This window comes from Petaurus breviceps, unplaced genomic scaffold (genome assembly GCF_028583685.1).
Source record: "Petaurus breviceps papuanus isolate PSGF00001 unplaced genomic scaffold, PetGlider_PUasm1.0 101, whole genome shotgun sequence".
Classification (NCBI taxonomy): domain Eukaryota; kingdom Metazoa; phylum Chordata; class Mammalia; order Diprotodontia; family Petauridae; genus Petaurus; species Petaurus breviceps.
The window spans coordinates 793881-815311 of NW_027185575.1; the positions used below are offsets into that span (position 1 = coordinate 793881).

The 21431-nt window shown below is 44.8% G+C and overlaps 1 protein-coding gene across 1 annotated transcript; it reads left to right on the forward strand.

Moving 5' to 3' along the window:
* The first annotated feature begins 2925 nt into the window (after nt 1-2925).
* Nucleotides 2926-17895, forward strand: LOC138157681 (BRI3-binding protein-like). Its single transcript, XM_069083424.1, has 3 exons — nt 2926-3240; nt 9867-9969; nt 12976-17895. Exons 1-3 carry the CDS (start codon nt 3040-3042, stop codon nt 13431-13433), a joined length of 762 nt encoding a protein of 253 aa, XP_068939525.1. The 5' UTR covers nt 2926-3039; the 3' UTR covers nt 13434-17895.
* The last annotated feature ends 3536 nt before the right edge of the window (nt 17896-21431 follow it).

The following is a 21431-nucleotide window of genomic DNA, read 5'->3' on the forward strand; positions in this document are numbered from 1 at the left end:
CAGTTACCCCAAATACCTGTAAGAACTGACTCTAAGCAAATTTTACAGCTGTAGAACCCACAAAAGAACAGTGTGAAATACATCCCCAGCTGAGGACAGCCTGCAAACAATAGGAAGGGTCTATCATACTGGGTGGGGAGCAGAGTGCAGTCCCATGTGGGCCAAGCAGGCACAGACCAGAGACACAGACAAGCCGGCAGCAGACCTCAGGGGACTGAATCATTGGCAGCCATAGTGGTTTCCAGACTTTTCAATCCATAAATGCCAAAAAGAAAGTAAAAGGTCAGTGGGGAAACTCTGTTGGAACTGGGTGAGAGAAGATCGTGGTGGCTCCAGGGGTAATGGAGGTGGTGGCAGCTGCAGCTGCCTCCAGGGCTCCAGACCCACAAACAGTAGAGAGTCCAAGAAGCCAACCAGAGGGCAATTGCAGGAATCTCTTTGCTGGCACCGAGGCAGGAATGACTCAACCTTACTCTCACTGGCTTTGGCTTAAGGAGGGAATAACATACACACTCAATTGGGTATCTTACCCTACAGGAAAGTATCAGGGGAAGGAGATAAGAGGGGGGATGATAGAAGGGAGGGCAGATTGGGGGAGAGGATAGTCAGAAGCAAACACTTTTGAAAAGGGACAGGGTCAAAGGAGAAAATAGCATAAATGGGGGATGGGATAGGATGGAGGGAAATATAGTTAGTCTTTCACAACATGACTACTATGGAAATGTTTTGCATAACTACACATGTATAACCTATATTGAATTGCTTGTCTTCCCAGTGGGGGTGGGTGAGGAGGGAAGAAGGGAGAGAATCTGGAATTCAAAGTTTTAAAAACAAATGTTAAAAAATTGTTGTTGGAGTAGCTAGGTGGTCCAGTGAATAGAGCACGGGCTCTGAAGTCAGGAGGACCTGAGTTCAAATCCAGCCGCAGACACTTTTAACACATACAAAAAAAAACTAGCCATGTGACCTTGGGCAAGTCACTTAACCCCAACGCCCTCTAAAAAGAAAAAAAAAAAAGAATTAAAAAAATTGTTGTTACATACAACTGGGAAATAAGATATACAGGCAATGGGGTATAGAAATCCATCTTGCCCTACAAGAAAGTAAGGGGGAATGGGATAAGGGGAGTTATGGCGGGGGGAGGGGGACCATATGAGAGGGCAGACTGGGGGAAGGAGTAATTAGTGTGCTTGCCATCTTGGGGAAGGGGAGAGATGGGGAGAAAATTTGGAACTCAAAATCTTGTGGAAATGAATGTTGAAAACTAAAAATAAACAAATTCTGAAATGATTAAAAAAAAAACATTTATTTAAAAAAAATTTCAGAATTCCTGCGGCAGCTAGGTGGCACAGTGAATAGAACACCAGGCCTAGAGTCAGTAGGACCTGAGTTCAAATTTGACCTCAGACAATTAACATTTACTAACTAGGTGACCTTGGGCAAGTCACTTAACCCCAATTGCCCTGCCTTCCCCCCTCCAAAAAAAAAGTTCTGAATTCCAAATTCTCTTCCTCCTGCCCCTCCCCACTCCTTGAGAAGGCAAGCAATATGATATCTATCATACATGTGAAGTAATGCAAAACATATTTCCATATTAGCCTCTATGGTTGTATCTTAACTTTCTCCTCACAAGAACCATGTGGGCAGGGACTGTCTCCCATCTAAAGTTGGTACTTCTCCCATCACACTGCAAAGTAGGCACTTGATAAATGTTTGTTGAATGAATGAAACTCCTAACGAAACTTTCTGGGGATCTTACTAGGTTTGGGTTCTTTTAGTTACAGATTTCAGAACACCCCGGTTTGAATTCCAACTTACTTACTGTTTGAATTACTTACTTACGGTTTGAATTCCAACTTACTTGTCACTTACTGTCTGTAAGTGGGCAAGTCATTTCATTTCCTGGGCCTTGGTTCCTCATTTGGAAAGAGGGGCTTGGACTAGATAGACGATCCCTTCAAGCTCCACTTCAATTAAAACATGGAGTCACTGATTATTTTTGTTATTAAGCACCTACTCTCAACCAACAAACATTTTTAAGTGCCTACCATGCACCAAGAACAGGGTTAAGTGCTGGGGATACAGAGAAAGAAGAAAAGTTCCTGCCCTCACGTAGCTCAAAATAGGGGAAGAGACACCGAAGCAAATCAGTGTGAACAAATGGGAGAAATTGGAGGCGAATCTTAGACAGAAAGCACTGGTACCAAGGCCCAAAAACTATGAATGAATAGTCATGGTTTGTAGCACCTTTCCACTAAACCCTTTAACGCACAGATGGATGAATGGAGGGATGGATGCAAGGATGGATGGATGGAAGGAAGGAAGGAAGGAAGGAAGAATGGAGGAAGAAAGGAGGGAAGGAGGAAGGAAGGAGGGAGAGAAGGAGGGAGGGAGGGAGGGAGGAAGGGAGGAAGGGAGGAAGGGAGGAAGGAAGGAAGGATAGATGGAAGAATGGAGGAAGAAAGGAGGGAAGGAAGGAGGGAGAGAAGGAGGGAGGGAGGGAGGGAGGAAGGAAGGAAGGGAGGAAGGAAGGAAGGGAAGAAGGAAGGAAGGAAGGATGGATGGATGGATGGATGATGGATGGATGATGGATGGATGGATGGATGGATGGATGGATGGATGGATGCATGGATGCATGGATGGATGGATGGATACATGCGCGGGGGGCGAGGGGGCTGGGGAGCCGGGGGAGGGCTCGGGGGAGTGAGTGCGCACGGGGAGCAGGAGAGCTTCAGATCCGCTCCTGCGCCAGGAACAGGCTTGGGCTCTCTCCTCCAACTCCGCGGCCGCGTGGGCCCGAACGCGCGCGGGGGCGGGCTGGGGGCGGGGCCGGCCCGCGCGGCGTGGCGTGGAGCGGCGGCGGCCGCCGGGGGCGCTGCGCGGGGCTGCGGAAGCGGAAGGAGTGCAGTAGGAGCAGCGCGGCGGCGGAGGCGCAGGCGGGCGCCGGGGCAGACGGTGCGGGAGGTGGCTGCTGTCGGAGCGGACGCGCAGGAGGCCGCGCCGGGGCCCTCGGGGCTCGCCGAGCTGACGGGACGGACGATGGGCGCGCGCGCCGGGCCCCGTCCACAGCTCTGCGCGCTGCTGCCGCTGCTGCTGTTGCTGCTTCTGCTCGGGCCCGGCGCGCAGGCTGCGCGGGGTCGTGGAGCCGACAAGCAGAACACGTTCCGCCGGGCGGCCAGCGGCGTCTACCAGAGCGTGAGCAGCCTGTGCGGGGAGGACAACGTGCGAGCCGTGCAGAAGGTGGGGCGCCCCGCGCCCACAGTGCGCCCCCCCTTTATGCCCAGCGTGCGCCCTGGCCCGACGGCATCGCCGCCGGGGTCACCTTGCTCCGGGGCATCCTCACCCAGGGAGGGAGACTGGGGACGCGGCGGGGGTCAGCCGGGAATGCTGGGGGCCCCCAGGAGTGGGGGAGCCTCACCTCAGCCTCGGGAGGGGCAGCGTGACCCAGGGACATTTGTGACGCGCCTAGGGTCCTGTGAGGGGAGGGCTTCTCTCTCCAGCTTCCCCCTCCCTGCCCCCCATACATCTCTGGGGCCGGGGCTGAGAACGTAGGGCACTTTGGCCGGTGGGTACCTTGGGCTCCCTCTCTGGTCAGCCTGCAGTCTTACAAATCCCACCTCACCCTGGATTTTCTCCTTGGCTCTGGCTCCTTGGGGTCTGTGCAGAACTGCCTGGGCCCTGGCCTCAGGGGACCCCAAAGGAGGGTTCCCAACGGCTCCATTCGAAAGCTGCTTCACGGCGGGGGGGGGGGGGATTGGAAGGGTGCTGGCCTTAGATGAACCCTTTGGGAAACTGGGACTCAGGGTGGGATCTGGGTGGTCCTCACTCCCCTCATCTCATCCAAGAAATGAAAAAAGATTTCTCCTTAGTAGACTGACCACCTCACTGTACCTTATGTAAATACTACCTAGTTTAGGCTTCTTAGGGTTTTTTATCTTAACCACAGACTGAGCCTCAACCCACTTCCCTGGGGAAACTTAACAGCACATTATCCTCTTTAGGAAAATCCAGCAGAGCTTGGGCACAAAGTGCCCTTGGCATTCCTTCCTTACTCAACTCTCGGTTGTACCCACATTTGTCTTTCTTTATAAAAGCTAACTAATTTAGAGGCTGTGACAGGCTCCTTTCTTCTGGCCCTATTGTCTCCTCACTGAACAAGGCTAGGGAAGGTACAGGTTGTTGCCTTGACAGTGGCACCCAGTGGCCTCCAGCAGTTGGCTTTTGGGGCAGGGCAGGGGGTACTGATTAGGATCTGTCCTTGACAGTTGAGGAACTTGCTGATACTGGCAGAGTTCCCAGAAGTAATGACCTCTATTCATCTTTCTCAATTGTATTTTATCTCTTCTAACGGCTGTGCATTTCTCCCCCTCAAATGGTAGGTGCTTAGACCAAATCTAAGGACTAAAGTTGTTGACTGGTACCTTTGAATTCCAGAAGAAAAGGAACTGGAGCACTCTAGCTCTGGAAGGATTGGGGAGAGCAGCATGTGGGTCAAAGGCTTCCTTTTAGAGAGGTAGAGAGCCAGGGGACCTCCAAACCAGACCCTCAGCCTTGTTAACCTTTACTGAAAGGTTTGGTGGAGTGACTCTCAACAAATGACCTTGTTGGGAGTATGAATTTTTTTGTAGCTTTCACGTAACTGTCTTATCCTAATCTACCATTCCTAGGAAGAATTATCTGGGTATAGGATTTACTTTTTTATCTCTGAAGTCTTATACTGTCTTTGGGTTTCCAGTTTCATCTCTGAAGTGTAACAGTCTTTGGATTTCCAGCCTAAGGAACTTAAACATAGTAGCAAGGCAAAGAGAAAATGGGGAGCTTGTATCCTCCAAAATATCAGCTTTTTGCACAAAAGGATTTGTATCAAGTCTGTAGAACTAGGTGTTAATTTCTTCACCAGATAGGGAAAGGAGACTTTGAATCTTGAAGAAGGTATGGTGGTTTAACATAGACTTAGAGTATTAGGTTGGATTGTAAGCTCCTTGAAGGCCAAGACTGTCTTTTGCTTCTTTTTGCTTAGCACGGTGCCTGGTGTATAAGTAGCTCTTTGTAAGTGTTACTGATTGGTGGAATAGGAAGGCTCTTTCTTCAGAGGGCATTAAGTACACTCCCCTCTTTTCATGATGAGGAAACTGAGGTTGAGAGTATAAGCAGCTTGTCCAAGGCTAAACACCTAGTAAATAGGAGGGTTGGGATTTGAATCCAGGTCCTGCAAATCTAGAGGGAGTCGAGAATTTGTTTTTGTCTTCAACTTGTCCTGTGATTTCATTGGCACCTTTGTTGATGCTTCTTGGCACCTTCTCTGCCATTTGTAGCGGGGACCCTGAAAGGTTCAGAGACTTACCCTGTGTCTGCAACGATTTCATGGCAGAGGTGAGATTTGAACTCCTGATGCTTGTGGCTCAGGACTGCCACTTTAGGCCATAGTGTCTCTCAAGTCACAATAAATTCAGGACAAAAAAAGTCCTACTTTGTGCTGATTTGATTTTCCATGGAATAATGACCATCTCGTTTGGCAGTACATGCATTTGTTTTTCAATCTTAAAAAAAAAAAGAGTAAGGCTCGTTTAATGGGTCTTTACTAGCCTTGCTTTGGTCAGCCCCAGAAGTAGTGACTCGGTGGTTGGAAATTGATGACTGATGGACCCAAGTTCAGATAACCATACTTTAAACTGTGAGATGGAGCAAGTCATTTAACCTTCCCTTCTCTATGAGTCTCTAAGGAGAGAATGTATGTAAAGTGCTATATTTGCAAAACACCTTATAAATGTCATCCATTGAAGGGTGGGGGAGTAGGTATGTGTCTCATAGGAACATTCTGGCTTTCTGTTTGGTCCAGTCATAGAACTGGCCTTGAAAAAAAATTGCTATTGCATATTTAAAAAGATGTGTCCCTACATACATTTTTGAGAATTGGGCAGAAATGTCTCCCTTGGAAATCTGGTGAATTGACTTACCTGGTTTGAAATGGCAGCAGGCTTCTTTCTTTGGAAGATTTGAAAGTAGCCAGTGTAGATGATTGACCTTGCTGGCAAACTGTTGACCTGCCACCTTTGATGCTTATTTGCCTGTATAACCTTGGGCAAGTCCCCTAACCTGCCTGAGACTTACTTTCATCATCTATAAAAGGAGGGGGTTAGACTAGGTGGCCTCTGAACTTCTGTATACCTATATCTGGGACCCTGTGATTTCCTTGGACCTGCCTAAAGGACATTGAAGTACAGTACCAGACTGCTGTGAAATGAGAGCTTAATGTGTACTTGGGGCAGTGGATAGAGCCCTGGGCCTGGGGTCAGGAAGACCTGAGTTCAAATCTAGCCTCAGACCATATGACCCTGGACAAGTCACTTCATTGCTGTTTGCCTGTTTTCCTCATTTGTAAAATGGGGTAAGAATAACACCTACTGTACAAGGTTGTTGTGAGGCTCAGATGTGATAATAATTGTAGAGCTTTTAACACAGTGCCTGGTGAATAGTAAGTGATAGATAAATGGTAGCTGTTGGCATAGATAAGGGTAGTACAAACAAGCACAGCCCTGGGTTCCACGCATGGGGAGCTTGTGATCTAGTTAGAAAGTCCACATGTTCACATGAAACATTTAAATGGCCCTGCAAGGCGCTGCATGCCAAGTGAGACAAAGAAATGGGACACAGTGCCGGAGGGGGCCAGGTGCAGGAGAGAGAGACATGGGCCTGAGAACTCCAGGAAGGGGCCCTGAGATCTGAAAGAGGGAGTCAGAGGGGGGCAAGGAGGGCATCCCAGGCAAAGGGAAGAGCAGGACACAGACCAGGAGCCTGTGGCAGTCTGCTCAGGTTGGATGGATGCAGAGTAGAGTGTATTTGCTGCTAACTTGGCCCGGTGACCTTGAGCAAGGCATTTCCTTCTCTGAATCTGGGTTTCTTTATTTGGAAGGAGTGTTGTAAGGAGATGGTCTTGAAGTTGTGCTCTACCCCCAGAGTTCTAGGAGTCTTCAGCTGAAGAGCAGAAAAAGCCTTGGGAGAGGGAGGGGAGGGCTTTGCCTGCCTTGGGCTTGCCAAGGGCAGATCAGTAAAGATAACAGTAGGTATCTGTCCTCTCCTTTCCAGGTTCATTGGGTAGGTTTGCCTTCAGGGCTGGCAGAGGTGGGCACCTCCATCTGTGGCTCATTATCCCTTTGTGGTGAAGCCTTTTTTGGATCACAGCTCAATTTCTTTGAGTCTGTTTGCAATTTTGCAAGAGAGTTGGGGAGAGGGAGAGATGGTGCCAGCCCTCCCAGCATTAGAAGGAGCCTTAACAAGACTGTGTTGAGACAGATTGGGACCCGGCTCTCCCCCTGGAAGTGACTCAACAAGCTTGGTTACTTGAGGTTCCAGGTCTAGATTGATGATTATATCAGGCCCAGATTGTTCCCTAAATAATTTTGAAGATCTTAACGTTCACCAGAAAGTCCCAATGTTCTCAAAAAGTTTAATAAGAAAGCAACCTCTAGACAATTCAAGTCCACTGGGAAAGAAGGTGGTGGTTTTTTTTTTTCTTTTTTCCTAAATGTATTCCTCAAAAAGACAAATGACCTTAAGCTCTTTTTTTCCCTAAATTCCAGGGGTGGGGAACCTTTGGCCTCAAGTGCCCTAGAGGGCTGCACTTGAAAACCTAGAGGGCCATATCTGGCCTCAAGAAGCAGGCTCCCCACCCCTGTACAGGTAATTTCTCAATTTAAGTGCCCTGACTTTAGGGCTTGAAACAGTCCTTGGAGATCAGGAAGGCCCACCCTAATCATTTTATAGGTGAAGGAACTCAGGCCCAAAGGTTGATTTACCCAAGGTCACCCAGGTGCCAGCAGTTGGGGGACCTGGTATTTGAATGCAGGACCTTAATCTCTAAACCCTACAAGATTCCTTTTCAGTAAAAGATCCTAATTGCTTTCCTTTCTTCCCTAAGGGTATATTAGATTGCTAAATGGTATTTTGGGCCTACAAGGAAGATTTCTCTCAGCTGTCAGAATGGAGAGTAGCTGGTTTAGAATTTTTTTTACTGCATTGATTCCACAATAAAACCTGTAGGATCCTTGATGAATAGTAGTGAGATAGGGAATTTCTGGAGGTTTTTTCTTAAAATACCACCCTCATTCCACCCCTGCCTCCAAAAAGGGATTTCAGAAATCAGATTTCACAGACTATTTAGTTCAACCCAGATTTGAACAAGAATGTGTTCTGTAGCATTCCTAACTTGAGAGCCTTCCAATGACGGAAAACTGTTATTTACTGCCTTCTGAGGCAGCTGTTAGTCTGCTTTGAGATGACAGTTTCCCCCCACCCACCCCCATACTTATAAGTGCCTTGTAAACCTTAAAGTACCATGTAAATGTTATTAACTTTTTTTAAAGGCAGGTTTTCATATGTAAAATAATGAATATTGTATTTCTTGCCATAATAGTGGATAAGAGATGGGGTTGGAAGGAGGGAGAGAATTTGGAACTGAAAACAAAAAGATTTAACTTAAAAAAAAATTATAAAATGTAAGTTAGCAAAAACTAACACCCATCAGTTGAGTCTGATAGATGCAGAATCCCATCCCTGTCATCTTCTGCCTTGGCAAGGAAAGGAAGGGAGATATATTTTCATGTTTCTTGGGGCCAGGCTTATACGTTATAGGTGGAAGAATTCAGTTTGGTTTTTCTTCCCATTTATGTTGCAGTCATGGCTGTTCTGCTCATCTCACCTTGCATCTGTCCATATAAGTCTTTCTATACTTCTCTGAATTCCTCACATGTGTTTCTCAAAGCACAATGGTCTTCTCTAATTCTTAGAAAGTCTTCCCTTTCTGAGGACCCTCCCTCACTCCCCATCCTCCCCTTGATCCTCTTCAGTTTTATTGGTGAAACAAAACACATCTAGTTCCACTTCCACACAACAAACAGCCTTTCAGATATTGCGAGGACCATTTGTTTTCTCCATGCTGAGTTGGCCTTTTTTGCCAACTCTTTCTCCGGAGCTAAGGCTCTTGCTGAGGAGACCTTTTTTTCTCCTTACTCCCTGTTTGGTTGAGCTTGGTGCTCAACTTGCAAGAATTATCGCCCACTCCTGCTGAGAACGTGGTGAGCCTCTTGGATTCTGCTGGGCTAATTTTTTCCTCTCCCCCCAAATCTGTTTGTGGCTATCAGGGTGTTAGCATGTTGACCCATCCTGGACTTTTCATATGGTCTCAGTTTCCTAGTTCAGGTTCCGGGAGATAGACCTGATTTATTTGAAGACAACAAGATGGCATCCTTCAGTGACTGGATTGTTCTGAATGTGATTTCAAAGAGCCCTTGGGTTCCTTCAGAGTGGCTATGTTCTTCCTCTTTCTTCCTTCTCCATAGGAGCACAGCCCACCTGGTTTATTGGATTGATAATGATGTCAGCCCCTTGTCTTTATTTAGCATAAGGGCTCAGAACCCGGAATCCTTTCACACCTCTGTCTCATTATTACATCCTCTAGACAAACCAACTCATGGTCCACACAAGAGGCAAAGCAGGATGTTAGAAGGGAACAGATTACTTCAAAATCAAAATTGTTAAGTGACCTTAAGTTGAAATTTAGCTTTGGACAGATGACCCTTCCCTGAAGGCCACACTGGAGAATAGCCTCTTCCTCCCTCCTCTCCGGGTCCCCCTCTCTGCCTCCCATGCTGCCTGAGGCAGGGGTTTTGTTTGCTCTCCATTAGACCTTCCTCAGTCTGTCTTCCCTTCTCTTCCCCTCCTCCCCCCAACCATTTCTAAAAGTCCTTTTAATCTTGGGCAGGGAACAGAAGTTCATATATAGTCTACCCTCTGACCAGTCATGGGAGGAATTGGAGAAGTGAATTTACAGAACTCCTTATTAACTCTTTATTCCTTGGTCTTTGTAGTTTTTCTCCAGGTCAACTGAGAGATTTGTAAATGGAGTGGATGTCTTAGTGGAGACGCTGTGGAGACTCTGGACTGATCTGCTGGATGTTCTTGGGATCGATGGTGGGTAAAATGCTGGCTCTTCTAATAATTGGCCGTGTTCAAGTGGGTCAGGGAGAGTATTGCTAATACAGAGTCTGGAATAGGTCTCATTATTCTGGAGCTTTGGCTTCCTCTGACCACGGTCCTAGCTTGTCCATCACCCCTGGCTTCTAATACTTGCACCAGGTGGTAGGTGGTATTATGGTTCTCCTTCTCTAGGAGGAGAAGCAGAGATGCCAGCCGAGGGATGGGCCTGGGAAGGGGTCTCCCGATGAGTTGTCCAGTCAGCCCCTTTCCTTTTGTCATCTGTCTATATGTAACTAGTGTCTCTGTTTGCTTTGTACTCTTTTTCGGGGGAGGTGGGGGGGGTGCCTGGCTAGGGGAATCTTCAGGACCAGCAACTGGTCCTGGGCTATACTTCAGGCCCTTGTTACCTCTCACTTGGACTTCTGTAGTAATTGCTTAATTAGCCTTCCCACCTGCCCAGGCTTCCCTCCCCATCCTCAACACAACGAGCACATTGGCATTTCCCAAAGCCTGGATGTCATTCTTCTGCTCCAGAAGCCTCATGGGCTCTCCATTCCTCTGTACAAAAGACAGACTCCTCTTGGTAACCTGGTTGTAGGCTGCCTGTCCACACCAACTTCACCCTCCTCTGCCTCACACTCTCTCTAACACCTGCTCTTCCTCATGCATGACTAGAATGCTCCTGGAATCCCTCCCGACCTTCATGGCTCAGCTTAACTGAGTTATTGCAGTGCCTGCCCTCCCTGCTGTACCCCTCTAAAAATTTGCTTTTACTGACTTATCTCCATATGGGTATAAGATGTAGGCTTCTTCAGGGGAGGTTTGGTTTCCTTCCTGTCTTTGTACCTCCGGTGCTTGGTACTTAATAGAAGGGCTTAATATTTGTAGAACAGTCAGTGAATGACTCTGAGGGCTGGCGGCTTTGGAGGTCTGACAGACAGACCCAGGTTCTGATCCTGCCCCTCAGAGCCCAGGGCACTGGAACACCCTGAGGAAAGCAGTCTGGCGCATTCAGGGAGTGCTTTTGGCTTCCTCTTTTCCCCCAGGACCTTTAATATTGGCTCTTGGGAGACAACCCAGATAAAGCAATTCCCTGCAATCCCGTGTAGGTTCTGTGTTTACCATCTTCCCAGATTATGAAATCCCTTCCAGCAAGCCCTGACGAGCTGAACCTGATTACAGGAGATTGCATGGGACAGGGGAGCAGCTACGTGAACCTTAAGGGAACTGTGTCTAGTTGCTTACTGAACAGCCAGCGATAAATCAGTTACCAGACCCCAAAGAGGGCTGGCTCCCACTGATTCCTCTGGGCTTCAGTTTTCACACCTGTAAAATGGGAATAGTGTTACCCCAGCCCCCTCTGCCCCTCTCACTCAGATGTTAGAGGACAGTCAATAAATGGGAAAGGGAAAGTGATCAGCGGTACTCAAAATGCTGGGCCCAGAGACTGTGACTCTTGTTTGGATGGCTCTCTGTAGTGAGTTTTCATTGCGGGCCAGTTTCCCCTATCCTCTTGTCATCTCCTCCCTGTGGGACAGTTATTCTGTGCTCTGGAAATCCCAGTTAATGGAAGTGGTGGCTTGTGCACAGTCTTTTTTTTTTTCTTTTTGGAAGGAGGAAGGCAGGGGCAATTAGGGTTAAGTGACTTGCCCAAGGTCACACAGCTAGTAAGTATTAAGTGTCTGAGGTCAGATTTGAACTCAGGTCCTCCTGACTCCAGGGCCAGTGCTCTATTCACTGTGCCACCTAGCCACCCCACACATTGTCTTTTTAAGCTTTATTTATATTGTGACGTGTGATCCTCCCTGAAACCCTCCTACTCAGTTCTCTAGATATCATTCCCATTTTGCAGATGAGGAAACCAAGACAACCAAATATACCAAAAGGGCCGAACAATTACTAGAGTGTGTGTGTGTGTGTGTGTGTGTGTATGTGTATGTATATGTGTGTATATGTGAGTATAGTTGTTGTTCAGTTGAATTCAACCCATCTGCAGTTTTCTTGGCAAAGATACTGAAGTGGTTTGCCATTTCCTCCTCCAGCTCATTTTACAGATGAGGAAACTGAGGCAAACAGGGTGAAGTGACTTGCCCAAGGTCACACAGCTAGGAAGTGTGTGAGGACAGATTTGAACTCAGGAAGAGGAGTCTTCCTCTCTTCAGGCCCCATGCTCTTGTGCACTATGGCGCCCCCTAGCTGCCTTATATACATATACACACATACATATGCACATACACAATATTTGTGTATATTTTTTTTATATTAATATCACACTGGAATTGGCCATGTTACGAGATAGCTCATATTTCCTCACATGGTCAAAGGCAGATATCATCCTAGCAGAGTATGGGGGTATGGTATAGTGAAATAGAGTGCCGGTCCTGGAATTAAATCAGGAAGACCTAGTTTGAAGCCTTCCTCTAATACTTCCAGTCAGTCAATAAGCATTTATTAAGCACCTGCTGTATACCAGGCGCTGTGCTAAGAAAGAAAAAAGATAATTTCTGTCCTCAAGGAGCTCACAGTCAAACAAGTTATAGATAGGATAAAAAGGAAATTATCAATGGGGGGAGGCACTAGAATTAATAGGAGGGATCAAGAAAGACTTCCTGTAGAAGGTTTCTAACTATGTGCCATGGCCATGAAACTTCCTCTGGCTGACCCTGCTGAGTAATCAGTAAAATGGGCATAATAACAAGTTTGGGCTTTCCTCAGCATAGCCCAGGGTGACCTCCCACCCCAAGGAGGGGTCAGAACAGGATTGAGGCAGCAAATGAGTACCGTTAGACTCCTACTTCTGAAATTTAGTCTTCGCCCTCGTGGACCCAACAGCCTAGGAGAGGGGCGGTGATAGTTCCTGGGAAGGGTCTTCTCTGGGGCTGCATGACTGTCGGCATTGAATATTGTCCCCGCCTTGTCTGTGTCCACATTTGAAATCGGGGGCCCACCAGTGTCTTGCAGGCCACTCAGTCCCTTTTTCTCCTCTTCCTTGTTTTTCAGCCTCGAACCTGACGCATTATTTTAGCCCTGCCGCTGTGGCTAACAACCCCACCCGTGCTCTGCTCTTGGTGGGTGCCGTCCTCCTGGCCTACTGGTTCTTGTCTCTCTTCCTGGGATTTCTCTTCTATCTCTTGCACATCCTGTTTGGTCGCTTCTTCTGGGTTGTGAGGGTCACCCTGTTTGCCCTTTCCTGTGTATACATCCTGCAGAAGTATGAAGGAGAGCCTGAACAGGCGGTCCTGCCCCTCTGCTTAGTGGTCGCCATTTACTTCATGACGGGGCCTGTGGGCTTCTACTGGAGGAGTGGCGGCACCAGTGGTGGAAGCGGCGGCGCCAACCTCAGCCTGGGCAGCCACAGCCTAGAGGAGAAGATTGACCATCTCGATAGCCAGATCAGACTACTCAACATCCGCCTCTCCCGGGTGCTAGAAGGCATTGATCGAGACGGTGACAAATGAGACAAGCCAGGTTAATCACCTTTCACCAGCTCTTGGAACATCAAAAAGCACTATCTTACTAAAAGTTACAAAGCAACAAAACAGCACATTGTGAGGTTATTGGACCACATTACAACTTTAGGCTGAGAAGAATTTTAAAATAACTTATGTAGAACACTGAGATACCCTGAGAACCATTAGTTGTGTAAAAAAAAAATATTTTTTCAAACGATAAAACCCACATTAGCTATATACTAAAAAAATTTATCCATGCATAGAACACACAATTACTTTTTTTCAAGCGTTTAAAGACATATTTTGTAAGGTTTTTATAAAGGCAGATCGAGTCAAGTCTATTAAAACTTTAAAGTGAGGAGATTATGTGAATTTGGCATTTTAGAGAAGCTTAATCTCAAACATTTGTTTTCACAGCTCTAAAAAGACGCTGTGGGTTCCACATGTGAGGTGTTTACGTTTTCACAAATTATAAGCTTTAGGGGAGGGGGCCCACAGTTGGGTTATCAGGTATCAGTCAGTGTATGAACAAATAAAAAACTTGGAGTTCAGGCTAACAGACATAATTATTAGAATTGTCCCATTTGAGTCTCCTTTTTAAAAAGAAATCATTTTGGGGTGGCTAGGTGGCACAGTGACTAGAGCACCAGCCCTGGAGTCAGAGGACCTGAGTTCAAATCCGGCCTCAGACACTTAACACAAAAACTAGCCATGTGACCTTGGGCAAGTCACTTAACCCAAATTGCCCTCCAAAAAAATTTTAATTTTCTCAAGTCTCCTTTAAATGAATTCATTTTTGTGAGCAGATCTATGATTTGCTCTGTATTTTGTCATACTTGAAATGGGATTTTCCTCCAAAGGATTTTAGAAAGTAAAAATCCAAGGATTAGTCAGAGAAACGTTTTGGAACGTGGAGTCTGAAGTTTGGTAGCAAGATGGCAGTCACATTGACGCTTTCAACACACAGGTCTTGTTTTCTTTCACTTAAGGGACGCTTTGCTAGGCAGCTTTGGGTTGACTCAGACCCACATAGGGCTTCTGAAAAGAAAAACACCCCAGCAGGTAACACAACTTGCAAGTTGTTTAGGCATTCTCAGGACCACTGGGCAGCAATAAGCGCTCTTCAGGTTTTATTTTTAACCTCTTAATAGTAGAATCTCTAGGTGCTTTTTGCCTGAAGTCTGTGGTGTCCTCATTTTTGGTAATCCTTGGAGAAGTTACCACAGGGTGATAGGTTGGAATCATGAGGGTTTGAGGGTGTTTTGTTTGGTAGGGGAGTCACTGATATACTTTGGTTTTGCCATTTGGTCCACCCCAGGCTTATGACTCCTATCAGCTTGAGTGAAATCTGCCAGAATGAAAGACTAAACCTTCAGGAAGTGTGCACATAAGTTCCCCCAGCACTTGAGGCATGATGGATGTTTCCACTGGTGCCCCAAGGTACTGGTTGTACACCTACTGATTTCCTCCCTGACCACTGGGGTGCTCAGTTTCCCTATCAAACCTCTAAGTGGAAATCTGACTTGGGGGATGAGGGGTGGTGAGGGTAGATAGAAGCAGGACCCTGTCCTGTCTAGAGCAGTAGTTATGATTATTTGGAGAACCCAGAATTTAACAACCTCATGTGATCCTTATTGTGATATTTTTTTTTCTTTGCAAGCATTTGGAAAAACAACTTTTGAGAATTTTATGAAACTGCTATTTTTAAGTTGCACATAATGCCACACAAGGCTGCTTTGATTGGCTTCCTGTCAATTCAGGAAGTGTTCATTTAGATTCAGTTCAGTTGATCTTAATGGGTATTGGTGGAAACATCTTCTGGATTGAAATGATTCCAGTGGCATTACTCAAGTCCTGCTAGTTCATGTCTTTTTAGCTCCTCTGGGAGCTGGGCTCTGGGGAAAGGGAAATCATTTTCATTTTTGCTTAGGTTCCAGGACCTTCCCCAAATTACTTTTTTGGAATTATTGCTGATTCTCTAGGTACTTAACTTCTTTTTCAGTTTCCTCCCTATCCATGTGGATGTGCTGTGTCATTGACAAAATGTCTTGAGTTTTAAGTCTTTTTTTTTTTAATTGGTTGGTTTGTGTGCTTTAATTTTTTTCCTGGAGTAAAATGAGTTTCTTTGTTCTTCATTTTTCAAAAGCTGTAAAACTCATGAGAGGTATCTTGCTGGCCAAAGAACAAACCAGGGAGGGAAAAGAGGTTGATTTTTTAGTAAATTTGAAGGACACAGGGAGGATGTGTGTGTGTGTGTGTGTGTGTGTGTGTGTGTGTGTACATACATGGGAACAAGCACGTCTGTGTATGACAGAAAATGCCCTCAAAATGGAGCCCAGGGCTAGAAACTTGTAAGTCTGTAACAGGCACCATTCCTCTGAGTAGCAACAAGTATGAGATTCATGCCTGATTTTTCTATGGAAGCTTATCTGTGTATAATTTTATACTGTTTAATATACAGATAGGGAGATGCCTCTCTCTTTTTAAATGAAGAATCTTCAACTGGCGATAACATTCTTAAAGGGTTGCCGATGTTTTAAAACCGATCAGAATCCTGGATGCTAATGACAGAAACTTTCACGTTGAAGAAATTGCATACAAACCTTTGACATTTGGTCCAGGCTTGTTTTCATCTACCAGGGGGCTTTTGTAGAGAAGATCTCCAGTGGGATGAAAACTGATATACAGCCACTCCCCTCTGCCCCTCACATCCAACCTTTTCTTTTGAGCTCACCCTTTTGTATGTGGAAAAATATATTTTTGTACCATGTGTCTCATACCTTGAACAATGTTTTGTATATCTTAAATGCTGTAGGATAATAATACAGAACAATACTACTCATAATAGGTTCTAATGAATAATATGATGCTATTATAAGTAGAAACTGACCACATAAAATTAATCAGTATTAATTTCAGTAATTATGATTCAATATCATGATGGCTATTTACAAAGGGTAGTAATTTTTAACAAGATAAATGCAAACTATCTTGATAGAATCTCTAAGTTGACATGTGAATGTTTGGGAGAAATTTTTTTTCATCAGTGAAAATATTGGCTTGTCCCATTGTATGCACATGACGTCTTCATGTTATCCCCTTAATATGTTGAAATATATTTTTCCATACAAAGTTCTGTTGCTGTCTCCCCCCGCCCCCCCAAAAAAAATCTCCCACCTTATTTCTGCGTTAGGTTCCACTCCAATCCCATTGATGTGGTTGGGGAATAGTAAAACTGCCTTTTCACAACAGGATTTCCTGAATGCCAGCTTTGCCTTGCCCCCAGAACAGTCAGGGGCAAGCTTTAATTGCTTCATTTCTGCTCAGCCTGATACTCCCCTGCCCCCCAACTTTCCCCCCCTGCTTAAACAGACCTTGAGAAAAAGGATCTCTCTCTTATTGGTTCATACTTGGTGGCTTTTGAAACCGGTGGCTGATCTAACCATAAGTTCAGCTGTCATCTTACAAAGTGTTAGGGTTAAAAGTTCAAGATGTCAAAACTCCTATGCTATGGGTGTGCATCATAATACGTCACAGTTGTAGAAAAATACCCAGTTCTAGGGCAGTTTGTAAATTTTAGAGCTCAGCCTCTTCTCTATAGATAATGGAATTCTTTCTCTTTTTCCGGATGTGATACAGTGCTTTTAATTGGTATTGGGTGTCAATCAGTATGCTATATAGTATCTGGTATAAATCAACCTTGTTCCTGAATATTGCATTCTTCTGACTGTTTTGCTATTAAATAAATGCCTTGTCGATGCCCTGTCCTGTGGTATAATAGACTGGTACCAATTTAGGCTTTTTTCGATGGCTGTGTTTCCGACTGTGGTTTGCATTCCATACCAGTTCTCTATATTTGGCAGCTAATGGAGTTATTGACCATACGTCTAATGTCTATTTTTAAAAATATAAAGGTTTTACTGTAATGTCAACTTAATTAACCGCATGTGTTGAATCTCTTGAATCCAGTGTTTCATTGAATTCTTGTGATGGTAATGTCGATTAACACCCTTCCACATCCAGTGAAATCTTTGTTTGCCCTATTCTTAACTGGAAATTCTGTCTTTTAGTATGACACCACTCTGTCAGCACTGATATTAGTGATTTAATTTTGTTTCCAACACCAGATTGTGGATTTAGATAATATTTAAGTTTGTAAAAGTTGTGGGGTTTTTTGGTTTCTGTTTTTGTTTTGTTGTTTTTTTTTTCCTTCTGTAAAACAACTTGATTTGTTGCTAGTGATGTGTATAAGACTCAAGGCATGTGACCCTTGGGGAATCAGGTCTACTGCTGTCATTGTTGGGAATCCTCAATATATCAAAACTTATTTTTACAAAGGTATATATACATTCCTTTATTTATTAAATGATCACCAGATTGATGTTAATGTAGCGAAATATTTGTAGGCTGATTTCAGAACTGAAATAAGATATTGTGAAAATTAAAACTTAATAAATGTTTACTGTAATTCTGTTGTAAAGATTTCCTAAATGCCTTTGCTTGACTAGAAGTATGCAGCATTCCGGTAAGTTTGTCCGTGGGGACCTTGGGTTATTTTACATGCTGCTAACTGATTAGTTGATCAGAAGATTCTTTTGAAGTATGTCATATGTAGTATTTGTGCCCAACTGGCATTTCCAGTCCAAATTCTAACCTTTTAAGAAGGCATGGAGGGGCAGCTAGGTGGTGCAGTGAATAAAGCCCTGGCCCTGGAGTCAGGAGGACCTGAGTTCAAATTTGACCTTAGATACTTAACACTTAGTAGCTGTCTGACCTTGTACAAGTCCCTTAACCCCAATTTCCCTGCCTTCCCCCCTCCAAAAACAAACAAACAAAAAGGCATAGAAGGGTCCTTAAATGTGAGAAATGTGTATTAAATATTCTGAGACTGAATACTGCCCCAATCCTCTTTACTGCTACCAACTCCCATCTAATATCTCTCCAAGCTGAATGCCCCTTGACATTTCAGTCCCCATTCCCTTTTGGTCATCTGCTCCATTCTCCTTGTACATCACAACATAGAGTCCATGCGGCACAACTCGTGTGTGTGTGTGTGTGTGTGTGTGTGTGTGTGTGTGTGTGTGAGGTATATTTCTCTTCACCTCTTGGCTATGAAAGGATTCCTCCTTTTTAGTAACAAAGAAAGAGGGAATGTTTTTCTTTATGAGGAGTACATTAACATAACCCTGGAAATCTTGCATATTACATTCAAGTGGAGGGGGTGCTTTGGCAATGATTATTTTTGAAGCTCCCAAGCATCAGTTCTGAAAACTTTGGGTGAGGATTTGTCATGTCTTAGATGATTTATTTTACTGTATGAGATCTCCCTCCTGTACAGCATAGTGATCAAAGAAAGACAAGGGAAACAGGGTGGGTGGACATCTGCATCAATGTATTCCATCACTCCTGTAGTTGTTTTTTCATAACTGGGGGTGGGATATGAAAATTGGAAGATGAAGACAAGAGACTAGGCTTTGAGTGCCTTGAAGAGTATTTTGCCTGCTACTCCACTAAGAAGGTTTTTTGGGAATCTTGGATTATACATTTTTTTTTTTTGGAGGGAAGGCAGGGCATTTGGGGTTAAGTGACTTGCTCAAGTTCACACTGATGTCAAATTTGAACTCAGTTCTTCCTGACTCCAGGGCACCACCTAGCTGCCCCAGCATCTCAGATTTCTGTACTTCACTTGGCTTTCTGTTAAGCATTTACTCAACCACACCTGAAAACACTGAAGATGTAGTGCATGGGAGAATAGTTAACATGCCATCTGGTAGACTTTTGTAGATACTCATTGTTTTCTGTCGTCTTCATCAGGACCAAATCTTAGACTTACCACTTCTCCCCACAAATTCTGATTCTCAAGATTTTTCTTCGGAAGTCATAGGTTTGGGGGGGCTTTTTATAGTAAGCACCTATGCTAGAATTGGGGAATTTCAAGGAACATTAACAAAGTGTCTCACTGGATTGTATCACCCTTAATACTTAAGTGTGCAAATGGTAGCCATGCACGAACCTGTAGTTCGGTTTTGTTTTAGGCTGGTGGTGGAAACTCGTATTTTTAACTCTTTTCTGACAAGCACTGCTCTGGGTTTGCTGGGAAATAAATATTGAGATAAAAACATGATCCCAGCTCTCAGGGAACTTATAGTCCAGACCAGGACACCTGTAGAGATGGCACTGTTACACAAAACATTAGAAAACCATAAGACAAATGGGACTTGAAGGGGGAAAGGTCATTACTGCCAAGTGATGAGGGTGAACTAGAAGCCAGATACCAAAATGAAATTTAAAATGATGAGGATAACCTAGAAGTTAATAGATGGCCCAAAAAGGAAGGGGGAGGTGTGTGTGGGAAGGTGGTACCAGTAGAGAACATAGACCTGAAAAGAGTATTGGCTTTGGGATCGGAGGGCCTGGGTTCAACCCCTTCTCAGACACTATCTTTGTGACATTAGGGCAATAACTTGACCTACCTGAACCTCAACAATTCATGTAGAATAAGGAGGTTGGACTACATGATCTTTTCTGACCACCTTTCCATCTCTAGATCTGACCCTATAACCTTAAAAGAGGAAAGTTGTTGAAATGGTTGCCTAGACACTGAAGGGTCCATGGATGGCCAGTTCTGTTGATTCTAAATCAGAAAGGAGGAGGAACTGCAAATGAAAAGGACTGCACTGGAATATTAGTTTAAAACTTTGAAAATTCTGGAGGACTTATAAAATGGTTTGCTAAAATTCTACAGAAGGGATACAGCTATACAGGCCTGTTCAAAGTACTATTAAATGGATTTTGATTTGAGGGGATGAACTCAAGAGGTCATCATGGGTTTCTTATCAACTTTGAAGATTTTTGGCTGATGGCCTGAGAAATTTGGGTGGTGTGGTTATGATGCTTTTTTTCCTTTGAAAATATTAGGGGCAGCCAGGTGGCACAGTGAGTAAGAGTGCCGGCCCCAGCATCAGGAGACCAGGGATCGGTTCCAGCCTCAGATACTCGGCACCCACACAAAAATAACTGGCCATGTAACCTTGAGCAAGTTACTTAACCCCGATTGCTTAAAAAAAAAAAAAGAATATTATCTGATTTGGGCAGAGAGGTGGCACAGTGGGTAGAGCACTAGGCTGGAGTCAGAAAGACTTGTGTTCAAATCTAGCTTTAGACACTACCTGTGTGACCCTGAACAAGTCACTTAGCTCTGATTGCCTTAGTTTCCTCGTTTGTAAAATGAACTGGAGAAGGAAATGGCAAATCACTCCAATATCTTTGCCAAGAAAACCTCTCCAACTCATTGAGTTGGACACAAATGAAAAACAACTAAACAACAAATTATCAGGTTTGAAGATGATGTAAATCTTAGTACACTGGATAGCAGAATTGGTATCTAAAAATCTTGACAGTCTGGAAAACAAGGCTAGATCAAGATGACATATATGTTTAATAGAGGTAAGTTAAAATCTTACACAGTAGATTACAAGATGGGAGAGGCATGGTTTGAAAAAGATCTGGGGGTTTAAAAGGACCAATCAGTAGACGTTTATTAGGCACCTACCACATGTTAGGCACTGTGCTAAGTTCTGGGGACACACAAAGAGGCAAAAGACAGTTCCTATCCTCAAGGAGCTTGCAATCTAACGGGAGGAGACAACATGCAAACAATATATGCAAAGCAAACTGTACAGAATAAAGAGGAAGTAAATAAGAGAAGGAAGACCCTAGAATCAAAAGGGGTTAAGGAAGCCTTCGTGTAGGAATTTCAGTTGGGATTTAATGGAAACCAGGGAGGTCAGTAGTTGGAGCAGGGCAGGGAGAGTGTTCTAGACATGGAGGCCAGCCAGAGAAAATGACCTGGCTTTTCTTTGGAACAGCCAGGTGCCCAGTGTCAGTGGACGTAAGAGTACATGTTAAGGAGTAAGATGTAAAGGCTGGGAAGGTAGGAGGGGGCTGGGTTCTGAGGGTTTTTTGATGCCAAACAGGGCATTTTGGTTTTGACCCTGGGGGTGG

Coding starts and splice junctions, on each gene's coding strand:
- LOC138157681 (XM_069083424.1), top strand. CDS start 3,040: ATGGGCGCGCGCGCCGGGCCCCGTCCACAGCTCTGCGCGCTGCTGCCG. Junction 3,241..9,866: donor ACGTGCGAGCCGTGCAGAAG/GTGGGGCGCCCC, acceptor TGGTCTTTGTAG/TTTTTCTCCAGGTCAACTGA. Junction 9,970..12,975: donor GGATGTTCTTGGGATCGATG/GTGGGTAAAATG, acceptor CTTGTTTTTCAG/CCTCGAACCTGACGCATTAT.